The 13,636-nt window shown below is 39.4% G+C and overlaps 1 protein-coding gene across 1 annotated transcript in view; it reads left to right on the top strand.

Annotated features, from left to right (window-relative positions):
- Positions 1-13,307, top strand: part of FDX1 (ferredoxin 1) — a 38,152-nt gene extending 24,845 nt beyond the window's left edge. Inside the window, exons 3-4 of the mRNA XM_030330786.1 lie at positions 6,545-6,674; positions 11,980-13,307. Of these exons, the coding sequence (XP_030186646.1) occupies positions 6,545-6,674; positions 11,980-12,094 (245 nt within the window). The 3' untranslated portion in view covers positions 12,095-13,307. The remainder of the gene's footprint in view (positions 1-6,544; positions 6,675-11,979) is intronic.
- Positions 13,308-13,636: the final 329 nt, after the last annotated feature.

The following is a 13,636-nucleotide window of genomic DNA, read 5'->3' on the forward strand; positions in this document are numbered from 1 at the left end:
CCACTCACTGACACCTATTTGTTCAGCTCAAACTCAGTACTCTGGATGAGGCAAGAGGCCTGTTTGGCAGCATTTTCTCAAAATGGCTCTCCTCATTCTTGGGCCACACCAAAGTTTCAGCCTCCTGCCTGTATCCCACAGCTCTCACCATGTTGTGGGTGGGTGCCAAGTTATCGTTGTGAAGCTGGGATATGATAGGGACATGTCTTTATTGTCCATCTTGCTGATACCACTCCCTCACCACAGTTAATTTGAAAACACTTTCATTACTCCAAATGGAAATTCTATACCATTTAGCTATCACTCCCCAACCCCACATTTCCCTCCCCCTGTACAATTACGTATATACTTTTTATATCTGTAGGTTTGCCTATTCTGGATACTACATGTAAATGGAATCATATTATAAGTCATCTTTTGTAACTGACTTCTTCCATTTAGTATATTAAAAACATTTTTAATGTTTATTTTTGAGAGAGAAAGTGCGCGCACAAGCCAGGGAAGGACAGAGAGAGAGGGAGACACAGAATCCAAAGCAGGCTCCAGGCTCCGAGTTGTCAGCACAGAGCCCAACGTGTATCTTGAACCAGCAGACCACAAGATCGTGACCCGAGCCAAAGTCTGACATTCAACTGAGTGCGCCACCCAGGTGCCCCCCATTTAGTATATTTTTAAGGTTCATCTATGTTGTAGCATATATCAGTACTTCATTTTTATGGCCAAATAATATTCCATTTTATGGATATACTACATTTTGTTTACAGTTTCGTCCCTTCGTGGATATTTGGATTATTTTAACTTCTTGGTTATAGCCAAGGTACAAAGGCAACTAATGAAGGAAGGATACTTACTCTTTTCAACAAAGGGTATAATGTTGGAACAATTGGACATCCATATGGAAAATAAAAAGGAATCTTGACCTAAACTGCACACTTTATACAAAAATCAACTTAAAATTGATTGAGATCTAAATGTAAAAGTTAAACTATGACACTCCTAAAACAAAGCATCAGAGAAAATCTTTGGGACCTAGAGTAGGCAAAGAGTTCTTACATAGGATGCTAAAAGCACAATCTAAAGAAAAAAATATATGAATTGGAATTCATCAAAATTAAAAACTTTTACTCTGCCAATGACACAGTCAAGAGAATGAAAAGACAAGCTAGAGTATGAGAAAATACTTGCAAATCACGTGTCCAGTTAAGGTCTAGTATCGCTAATATGTAGGGAACTCTCAAAACTCAACACTAAAGAGCAAACAACCCAATTAAAAAATGGTAACAGATATGAACAGGCACTTCACCAAAGAGAATATAGAGATGACAAATAAGCACATAAAAATATATTCATGGGCATCTGGACTTGAACTTGCACATACATACAACTCTGGGCCATTTGAAGCTTTCTGTTAGTGGTATAAGAGACAAAATGATGCCATTCTCCCAAATGGCTTTAGAAAAAGTGATGGAAATCCACCCCCTCACCCCCAGACAAACCCCCAGATATCCAACGTCTTCAGTTTTTGGAGAAAATGCAAATGAAAACCACAATGCAATACCACGACATACCTGCTGGAAACAAATTGTAGTTCATCCACACAGTGGAATACTTGTCCGCAGTAAATAGGAATGAATTGTGGACGTCTGCACATGACAACTTGGATGAATCTTGTAGGCATTCTGCTGAGTGAAAGAAGCCCATTTCAAAAGGTTGCGTATGGTATGGTTATATTTATGCGACGTTCTGAAATGACTACACTATAGGATGGAGACCAGATCCATGGTTGCCGGGGGTTAGGGATGGGGGAGGGTGTGACTCCAGAGGAACAGCCCAAGGGAATTTTGGGGGTGATGAAACTGTTCTGTATTGATTGTGGCAGTGGTCGCACAAATGTATACAGGTGTTAAAATACATAGAACTACATCCATTCATGTGCTTGCTAATTGGGGGGCAATCTTGAACTATAAGACCAGGAGGAAATAGCCATCATGAAATAATGTTTTATGAGATGAAAAACGAAAAAAAATGAGTAACTTTTTTCCTGAAATAGCCTCTTGTTCTTCTCACAGTTTTAGGCTCTTTGAAAAAATGTATTTTTTCCTCCTAAGTACTTTTTTCAGAGACCTGTCTTCACTATTTTCTAAAAGCCCTCCTGATTTTTTTTTTTTTAGAAAAAAATTTTTAGAAAAATTTTAGCTTAAATCTCAAACAAAAATACCACTCAAATTGTCTTATTATCTTGGGGAGTTTGTAAGATTGTTTCTTCTAATAAGTGTGATTCATGAGGTCTTAGAAATCTTTGTTGCAGATTTTTTTCTAAAGTGACACTGGTACCAAAATATGACCGTTATGTTTTTCTGGTATAATGTTAGCCATCTTACACAGGCTGAATTGATTTCATTCTGAGACATTCTATTGTATTTGAATTCTTCCTATTACAAAGAATAAGAAAAGCATACCTTTTGACATCTTATGGCAGACAAAGTTTGAAAGGGACCATAAAATAAAGGGTGATCCTGAATGTAGTACATCCATTTCCAGAGTAAACACGGGACTAGAATGTATAATAGGAGCTTAACTTGTACGGACCAAAAGTTAACCTTCTGTGTATTATACTCGACGTTTGTCAAATCCCTATTAGAATCCTCTTCATCTCTGAGCTTGGCAACGTAAGCAAGATGTGGAAACAGTTGGCAGGTTTCCTGAGAAGGCAATGGAAATTAGAGGAGAGAATGAAAATAAAACCTTCAAGAGAAGGTTGGAAGAATTGAGGTTTCCTAGGGAAGGGAGGTGAAAGCACATGGAGAGGTGGAACATGCATGGTAACTCTTCATTTCATCTGACCAGGGGGTGCAAAAAGGACTGTCCTAAATTTTTCCAGAGAGATTTACTGGGCATGTGACGACCTTTTGTCTCCATTCCAAGATGATTGAGACCATATTGTACGCACTGTCCTCTTCCCTGGGCTTTTCTCATATTGCACTTTTCTGGTTCGCTCTCTACCATTGGGGACATTCTTATTTTGACTCTCTTTCTCGGAGGGGGTCTCTCCTTGGCTGTCTCTGCTTCCTTCCATCATTTTACCCTTCCCCCTGGAGAAATCTCATGGTTTTTGCTTCTGTCTTATTCATCTCGAATCCATCCTTTCCACACAACCACCAATGAGATCCGTCCAAAGTAAAACATGCCATGTCACGTCCTGCTCAAAATCCTTCAGCTGCTTCCTGTAGCCTACAGCAGGGGCTCAGGACCACCACCTCTGCAGTGGCTGGATCTGGGAAAGGAGAGGAGGAGTGATGGGTGTCCGTACCCCACCCCCCCAGCCACTCCCATCACTGTGGCAGCCCAACCTGAGAGATGGTTGTTTGCCTGCGTGTGTGAATTACCCACCCAGCATGTCTGGAAACAAGGTAGAAAATAATGGGCCTATGGAACAAGTTCTGCTCCTGAGAAGAGCATGGGAGACCCTCCAGGCTTGGTCCCCTGCTTGTGCAGCCCCCGAACACCCCATCCTGCCTAGAAGCGAGGGTTCTCTTCCTCGCGTCTTCTGTCACACACGGCCCACAGTTCTCAGGATTCGGTTTTCTCAATAGCAAAACTCTGAAGGCAAGTATAAGCTCTTTAAATTAAGAGAGTGGTTTGAAATACTTTGTAAGGATTGTTTGACGTACATTTTAAAGACCCAAGGAGGCCGGCTTTCCCGATTTTTGTCCTACAGTATCTCTGGAGGGATGTGCCATTTTAGTTTCGAGTTTGGATGGGGTATTGATGAGATGAAAATAGGGATCAAGATTTAGTGTATGTTTATTGGATACTAGTGAACAAGCCCATTACGAATTATAATTCTTCTCGGGGCGCCTGGGTGGCTCAGTTGGTTAAGCGTCCGACTTTGACCCAGGCCATGATCTCACAGTTTGTGGGTTCAAGCCCTGCATCGGGCTCTGTGCTGACAGCTCAGAGCCTGGAGCCTGCTACAGATTCTGTGTCCCTCTCTCTCTGCTCCTCCCCCGCTCATGCTCTGTCTCCTTCAAAAATAACTTTAAAAAACATGAAAAAAAATTAAAAAAAAAAGAATTGTAATTCTTCTCTGTGGAGTCATAAAATATTGGAGGCACAAGGCTCTTAGAGATCATCTACCTCAATCATTATACAGATGAGAAAAAAACCGAGGCCCTTGTGAGACTTGCCTGGGACACAGGAGACAGTGTGCTTAAGTCTTCAGGGTCCCATTACAGCAATTTTCCTTTTAACACAGGACTTTTTGAACTTGAGATGTATATATGAAGCCCCCCTCCCTTTTAAGTAAAATATATCCATTTACTTTTTTGTGTGAAATGTTTCAAATTTACACAAAAATAGAATAGGAAACTATTGTTCAAATAACTGCTGTGTGTATATACTTGTGTGTGTGTGTATGTATATATATTTATATATATATATACATTTGTATATAAATATATTTTTATATATTTAATATTTAGGTAAGGTGACTTAAATTATGGAGTGGTAGGAACAAGTTATCTTCGACACTGGGAAACTCAGCTGAAGCCGTTGACTCTCTCTTAACTAGCAATATGACCTCTAGGCTATTGATTTAATTTCTTGGGTTTATTTCCTGTTGTATTTAAAAAGAAAGTAGAATTACTTTACGATTATTTGTAACTTCCAAATAATACTATTAATACATAATAATGTTAATATGTGAATAATAATAACAACAACAATAATGCAGTTGTATCCGGCTTACTACCTACCAGTCATGGTTACAATACACATGTTAAGTAAACACTCATGTAATTCTTGCAACTACCGAGTGAGGTTGGTATACTTACTGCTGAGGGAACTGAGGCATGGGGGCTGTTAAAGTAGCTCAAGGTGATGCCATTAGTACAAAGTGCAGGTAGGATTGAAGCCTGACAGTCTGGCTCCAGAACTCACCTGTAACTCCTATGCTCCACTGAATGTTCTCTCTTCTCTTTTTTTTTTAATAAGAAATTTATTGTCCATTGGTTTCCATACAACACCCAGTGCTCATCCCAACAGGTGCCGTCCTCAGTGCCCATCACCCACTTTTCCCTCCCTCCCACCTCCCATCAACCCTCAGTTTATTCTCACTTTTTAAGTCTCTTATGGTTTGCCTCCCTCCCTCTCTAACTTTTTTTTTCCCCCTCCCCCATGGTCTTCTGTTAAGTTTCTCAGGATCCACATAAGAGTAAAAACATATGGTATCTGTCTTTCTCTGCCTGACTTAATTCATTTAGTATAATACCTTCCAGTTCCATCCATGTTGCTGCAAATGGCCAGATTTCATTCTTTCTCATTGCCAAGTAGTATTCCATTGTATATATAAACCACAACTTACTTATCCATTCATCAGCTGATGGACATTTAGGCTCTTTCCATAATTTGTGCCCTCTCTTCTCTTAATCCCGTTACTGCTTTGAATTAGATTTAGTAAAAATGAACACTTAAGGAAGTTTCTCATTCCTCTGTTAAATTTTTTAGATAATAAAGTGTGATTAACAAATGTTTAAATTATAAGGGAATAACTCTTATTAAAATGATTAATTCATTCAAGGAAAATTAAGAAGGTTACTAGTTATTGATAATAGTTCTGTATTTAATGTACTGTTTATTGACCAAAACCAAATCTAAATCCAAGTAAGTTACTCCTAGGACTCTATAATCTTTAAAGTTGTGTAAAGGCTTTAAAAATTATTGTGAAAAGGGGCGCCTGGGTGGCTCAGTTGGTTGGACGTCAGACTTTGGCTCAGGTCATGATCTCGTGGTTCGTGGGTTCAAGCCCCGCGTTGGGCTCTGTGCTGACAGCTCAGAGCCTGGAGCCTGCTTCAGATTCTGTGTCTCCCTCTCTCTCTGCCCCTCCCCCACACGCGCTCTGTCTCTGCCTCTCAAAAATAAACATTAGAAAAACAAAAAACAAAATTAAAAGAAATGGAACAAGAGAAATATTCTTATCTTATTATTCAAAAACGAATGGCTCTTAAAATGACTTCTTTGATTCTCTCTCAATTACGGGGAAAGATAGAGAAGAGTATTTAATTTGATATAGGCATATGTTTGGTTGCTTTCTAAATCTTCTCATATACCACAAGGCTTCATAAATTGTGTTGAGCTCTCCAGAATAAAGGTAAATAACTTATATAGCTATCATAAAAATTATTACCATGTAAGTTTAAAAATGCATATTGGTATATGCATGCATGTCTGAGTTTATTAACTTGTAAGCTCTTTGATATCAGGATCTTGTATTTTTGTGTTTCTCTTCATGGCATGTAACCCAGAACCTTTTTGAAACAATATGTGAAAGTGATTTTATATTGGGGGGGAGGAGAGAGAGGGATAAGGGGGATTGGGAGGTAGAGGGGTTGGGGAGGGTAGTCCCTAATACTCATTATTATTCAGAAACAAAGTCTGTATACTAATGTGGATTCTAAAATTTAGAAATAATTAACTTTAATTAAAACTAGATTCGAATTCTGTGTAATGGAGGGGAGAGTGTCTTCAATGTCTGTTGCCTTTATAGGTGCATGTGAAGGAACCTTGGCCTGCTCTACGTGTCACCTCATCTTTGAAGACCACATATTTGAGAAGTTAGATGCTGTCACTGATGAGGAGAATGACATGCTCGATCTGGCGTACGGGCTAACGGATAGGTAAGATTTTAGGATGACTTCAACTGTACTAATAATCTGGGAAGATAAAGGTTTTAGTAGTTCATATCTACCTAAGACCAGCCTCATGCATGTAAGAGTGATCTCCTGGCATAGATAGATGACAGACACGAACTTTGAATATCAAATATGTGACATTTCTTTTTGTTTTCACTATTCTACAGTTTTCACCCTTGTGAAACTTTCCATTTTGCTAAAATAAAAAAAATTAAAAAAAACAATTGAATGTATTGGAGATACAAGTTCTAGATTCTGATAAATCTACTTTAGTCAGTTTTTTATCCCAGGGATTAATATTTTTCACAATTTAATGAGTTGGGATTCAATTTAATGCTTTTTACAGTGTTCTTGAAGGACAGATTTGAAAATTGGGTGAAATTTTCATGGGAAGTTTTACCTACTTCAAAGAACAGAATTTTAAAACAAACTTAATGTATAATAACAACTATATTAAAATGAATAGTCCTGTTTCTAAGTGTACCTGATAGTAATTTATTCAGAGCTTATTCTTGTTAATTAATTAACGGGTGGAATTCCTCTCAAAGGTAGTCAGATTTATAGTAACAGGTGATATCAAGTGATATTTTTAAAAAATATCTATTTAAAAAAATTACCTCGTCTTTTGGTTGGAGTTAGAGGAGGTAGCTAGTTGAGTTACTGTTTCAAAGGACAACATAATGAGGGCTGGCTTAATTCAGGTTGGCTTTGGTGTCTAACCATAACTTGGCGACCCTAATGAAAAACAGTTGTTTAAAAAATTAAAAGTAATAGTAATAATAATAGCTTGATTTGTGTATTATATAACCATAATTGTGTTAATTCCTTAACGTAGATCATCTTACTTAATACTCACAAAATTGCTTAGCTCGTTAGTATTTATTTAGAGGTGAAGAATCACCTTATTCCATTGTGGTTCATTTCTCCCGTGGTGGCAGTGAGAAGCCGGGAAAGCAGTATCTCTGTAGACTTCACAGCAGAGCGGGCTGTGGCTGCCATCGTCCTGTCCCCCTTCACACCTTCAGGTGCCATATTCTCTGTCAACACCTTTTTTCTCCCCCACGAAGAGTGACACATAGAGTACACTCAATGACTGTTGTGGGGAAAGAGTAGGATGCTTCTCACAGGTAGCAGTGATAAAACACTTGGACACATCTGGAACGAAAATAATTTTGTTCAAACCTAGTACCATAGACAGAAACTGTTTCTAGGGTACCATATACAAAGGATTCCAAAACAGAGGAACAAGGAAGTTCAGCCTTTTGGTTCATACATGTATTTTAAAGTTAAGTGCTCTGTAAATGTCTTAAATTTTTAAGCTAAAACACCACTGTTTTAATGTTTATTGTAGGGTGTCCTTACCCACGATTATTGACCCACTGGTGACACATGGGCTCATCTGGCCCTTACCGTAGTGGTTACTTGTCTCTCTTTTCGTGTGACAGCTGGTGCCGTGTCTGTTTCTTCACCGTATCTCCAGTGTCCGATTCACAATAGGGCCTCACCAGCTCTTTGTGGAATTAGTGGTCGATAGAAGGAGAAATTCAGGAATTATCTGTGAATCTGTATTTGATGATAGTCATTGCTCGCTGCCACCAATTTCCAGGGATAATTTGTCTAGAGGCCTCAGTTTCTGTAGTTGTGAGATGAGGATAATATTAGTACCTACCTGGTAGGGTTGTTTGTGAACTTTTCAGAACAGGGTCTGGGGGGGAAAGCACTCATTAAATAGCTTTTAGCACTGTAATGATAAAAATACCAATTTATATGCCAGATACTTACTATAATGCCTCGGTACTTTACAGAGGCGATTTCTAACCTTCAGGGTTAGACAGTATCGTCACCATTTCATAGGGGAAAACAAGGTTTAATTAATTATCAGAGATTTTCTCAAGGCCCCACAGCTAGAGAATAACACAGCCTTGATTTGAATCAGTTATGTTGGGCCCCAAAGCCCTTGATCTTGCACTGTTTCAAGCTGCTTCTCTGAATTGAAAACCAAACCTTAGGAGGAAAGTATAAATACAATACCCCAGTATATTTGCACTGTCAGGTAAAAATGGCAAAGGTGACTGGAGAAAATACCTTCAGGGTTGGCACAGTGTCAGAATTTTATGCAACTAATAGTGAAATCAAGGCTGCCTTGCTATCTGTCCTTGTCTGCAGGTACCAGATACTTTCTAGGCTGGGGAGACCTAGAACAAGGGGGTAGAGGAAGGAGGGACTGAGAAAACAGCCACAGGCCCCCACTGCCCGGTCTTCCAGGGCCAATCCTCTCTGGGTTCCCATAACACACACTTCCTGTTCCTGCACTTCCACGGCACTTCTTGTATTCTGCCCCTTTTCACTGACCGCTCTTTCCATCTCTGTTTCTCTTACTAAATTAAAAGTGCCTCCGGAGACTGGCATTATCTTCTCTTTATATGAACAGCGGGAAATCACCAGCAGTCTCTCTAGGTAGGACTCTCCACAGCCCTGAGGAATTGGTCTAAGATGGCTTGCCACATTTTCTCTCTTGCAGACAGAGCTAAATGCATAATTGAGTACCGTGAAGGCGTCTGCAGTCAACAAATAGGAATTTTTGGTAGAAGGGGATTTTTTTTTTCTATGAGAAATCAAGATTTCCTGTGGTTATATTTACTCCCTTAATCAAAAACTTCCCAGTGGTCCCTCATTGCTCACTGGTTAAAACCTAAGCTCTTCTGTTGGTGTTCAGAGCTGCCTGTGGCCTGGTGGCCGTTCCAACCCATCTCCCTACTTTCATGGCAGCCGAGCCAAGCTAAAAACCCGTATCACCTCAGATGTGCCTTGAATCCTGGTTACCTTTGCCTCAAATGCCTTTCTCCTTTATCTTTTATTAAACGTTACCTCCTCCCCGTCCTTAAAGCCTGTTCTAAACACCATCTCCCCTGGCCAGAATTAAGTGCTTCCTTCTCAGAATTTTTGGCTTTCTCTCTCTGTGGTATTGGTCACAATCTCCCATGTTCATTATCTGCAAATGTGTCTCCTCTCTTCTATTTGATTGAGAGTACATTCCTCAATACTGGTATTGGTAAATCATTTCCACAGCAGCCCTGTGAGGAGCTCATTTATTATTCATCTTTAGGGTTAGGCTAGGAAATTAATGTCTGGCAGGTTAAGAAAGTTGCCTGTGAACATGCCACGTTCAGTGCTGGATCCTGGACCACTGATTGGTTGGCTCTAACCCCACTGCTGCCTCTGTACTGCGGCCCTGGTACCTAGGACGTAAAAGTGTCCAACACAGATTGAAGTGAGTTGCTATTCTGTGCTTACTCACTGACATTTAGTGCTGTGCCTTCAGATGCTCAGTAAGTGCTCGATGGCTGCGTTAACCAAACAAAGACCTGCATGCCACATTCCACCAAATTGTAGACAATCTGACTGCAAGACTAATATTTTTATGTGCCTCTAAGAAAGCAAAAAGCACTGCCGATTAAAATACGGTACACAGTTATCACTCAGCATTTTGTGCATCTCAAAAGAGCTAGACATAGATTTGTCTAAGCATAGATTTGTACATCACTGTTAAAAAAGTAAGATGTAGGGGCGCCTGGGTGGCGCAGTCGGTTAAGCGTCCGACTTCAGCCAGGTCACGATCTCGCGGTCTGTGAGTTCGAGCCCCGCATCGGGCTCTGGGCTGATGGCTCAGAGCCTGGAGCCTGTTTCCGATTCTGTGTCTCCCTCTCTCTCTGCCCCTCCCCCGTTCATGCTCTGTCTCTCTCTGTCCCAAAAATAAATAAACGTTGAAAAAAAAATTAAAAAAAAAAAGTAAGATGTAAATAAAATAAAATTGGTAGTAATCCTGAAAAAAAATGGAATTATCGGGGGCGCCTGGGTGGCTCAGTCGGTTAAGTGGCCGACTTCGGCTCAGGTCATGATCTCGCGGTCCGTTGAGTTTGAGCCCCGCGTCGGGCTCTGTGCTGACAGCTCAGAGGCTGGGGCCTGTTTCATATTCTGTGTCTCCCTCTCTCTGACCCTCACCGGTTCATGCTCTGTCTCTCTCTGTCTCAAAAATAAATATTGGGGCGCCTGGGTGGCGCAGTCGGTTAAGCGTCCGACTTCAGCCAGGTCACGATCTCGCGGTCCGTGAGTTCGAGCCCCGCGTCGGGCTCTGGGCTGATGGCTCAGAGCCTGGAGCCTGTTTCCGATTCTGTGTCTCCCTCTCTCTCTGCCCCTCCCCCGTTCATGCTCTGTCTCTCTCTGTCCCAAAAATAAATAAACGTTGAAAAAAAAAATTAAAAAAATAAATAAATAAATAAATAAACGTTAAAAAAAATTTTTTTTAAAAATGGAATTATCGTTCTTCTGATGACACATATTTGCTTTACTAATATCAAATTTATGTCCTGCTGTGTATGTTTCTGTATTCTTAACTTTTATAATCCATTTGAACTCATTTTGAGTGGTAATTAAATTCACACATGTAGTATTACCATCTTTCCCTCAACTCAGTTGAAGAGACACCTATAAAACATTGTCACTGAGTTCATAGCTGTGATGTGACACAGCTCCTGGCACGGCTATGATGGTTAGATGCATCTCAATTTCAGGGATGTCAAAAATGTGGCAAAAAATATGCATCTCATAATTGATGACTTAAGTCTACGCATTATCTCAAATTTCTTGTTTTAAAAAGTATAGCTTTGGGTTGCCTGTGTGGCTCAGTCGGTTAAGCGTCTGACTTCTTCTCAGGTCATGATCTCAACGGTTTGTGGGTTCGAGCCCCGCATCAGTCTCTGTGCTGACAGCTCAGAGCCTTGAGCCTCCTTTGGATTCTATGTCCCCCAGCTCTCTCTGCCCCTCCCCCACTCATGCTCTGTCTCTCTCTTTCTCTCTCTCTCTCAAACATAACTAAACATTAAAAAAAAGTGTAGTTTTATTTTATAGTCTATATGGTTTTAACTGTTGGGGGATTGATCAGTCATTCTCTTGGTGTTGCTGAAACTTCTATTCTTTCCACCAATGTTGTGCCTTCTGATCATTTCACTGCTTGCCAGCCCTCTCAGCATAAACCAGTGGTTGTAGTAGATGACAGAAACTGAAGATTAAAGTGCTTTGGCAACACCTCGCTTTTCATTTTTCATATCTACGTTCTACCCTCTATACCCTCTAGCTTTGAAAGGGTTGGGTATGTCTTTTTGAGGCAATGGGAATTTAAAAGGTAAGTGAATCTCTAACTGCTTTGGGTAAGAAAATATCCAACCAGCTGCACTGCCTTGTGAATAATCTATACTTGACCCTAAACCACATCTCTCCCTCTCTTACACAGATCTCGGTTGGGCTGCCAAATCTGTTTGACAAAGTCTATGGACAATATGACCGTTCGAGTACCTGACGTGGTGGCCGATGCCAGGCAATCCATTGATGTGGGCAAGAACTCCTAAGCTAGAATAAATTGGAATATTTTCACAAAATTCTACCTATTTTTATAGTTATTATTTCTTAATGTAATGAAATGAGAACATGGGTGAAGGGGTTTATTATGATGATTAGCTTTACTACTTTAATTGACCTTACATAACTACTGCATTTTGTAGTTCTAAAGGTATGCAATCCTTATTTTGGTTAAATTATAAAAAGCAAATCAAATATTAGAAAAATAGTTAATATTATAAAACCTTACATATTTTACCTTAGGTTTGTTTAGCAACTTTAGCAACATGTTTTCACATAAATTTTATCCTTAATTACCTGTAAGTTAGGTTAAAAAAAGATATTTTCCCTGTTAGATGTGGGTAAAGACAGAGCCCCTAGATGGCTTATCTAGGGCCATGGACCAAATTAGAAGGTATGTACTAGAACCCACATCTTCTTAACCCAACATATATGTTCAGATTGAAACTAGAGAAGTTATGAATATCTTGTTTATATCAGTAATTAAGTGGACAAAACTAAGCACTCCGTAAACTGCTTCATTTCAAAGATAACTAGTTATTGCCTTCTAAATAGTATTTCAGAATTTTGATTCATTGAAAAGTATCTGGACTTCCTCACAGCACAGTGCTGGTTTCTGAGAGCCTGTGCTGTAAGAGTGAGCTCCTGTGCCAGGTAGATTCTGTATCCTTTCAGTGACCCAGTTATGGAAGTCACACAGCATCATTTCTGCCTGTTCTCTTCATTAGAAATGAGGCACTAAGTCAGGCCCATCACTTGAAGGGAGGGGTGTCAGAGAATTTGCAGACATGCCTTAACGCCACTACAATAACCATTATTTTCAGGTTAGCTTACTGGCAGGCACATTATTGCCTATGAAAATTGTCTCTTTAACCAACAGTGTTCTAAACTTTTTTGAGAAGGGCTGGATTCGTTCTCATACTGCATTTTGAAAGATTCTGGTGTCTTCTTTTTTATGATGGTTCATTGGTTTTATTCTATAACTCCCACAGTTTTCTTCTTGACATTCGGTTAAAATCAGAGGGAATAATGGTGGGTTCTTTTTCAATGTTGTATAATTTTAGTTTACATTTTTCTGCATTTTTCCATCAAGAAAGGCAGCTTCCTTTGGTATAATAGTCTATGTAATTGTTGGTTAGATGCTAATACTTAATATTGTATTTGCTTTTCACAAATAAAACCAACCTATAATTATGTAAGTAACTCAAAACTGCTGAATTAGTTTTTCAAGTGACCGATTCTAAGAATTTTGAGAACCTTTTGCCTAACTTTCATTGTGAAAATATTGTCTAATTTTTGTCTTAAAGGAAAGTTTTCTTATTTTCCTTATAATATTTAAGTATCACATGGTGATCCATGTGGTTTCTATCATAGTCATTTAGCATTAGAGCAATTACGTTTTGCTTGAAAAAAATGTTTTCTAAGGGGAACTTAGATTCATTATTTATTTTCCCATTTTTTCTTCTTCTTTTTTTTTTTTACAACTCTGTTAAATGCTTTTCCTGCCCTTAAACTCCCTGAAATTTTGTGTT

The sequence above is a fragment of the Lynx canadensis genome, chromosome D1 (assembly GCF_007474595.2).
Source record: "Lynx canadensis isolate LIC74 chromosome D1, mLynCan4.pri.v2, whole genome shotgun sequence".
NCBI lineage: Eukaryota > Metazoa > Chordata > Mammalia > Carnivora > Felidae > Lynx > Lynx canadensis.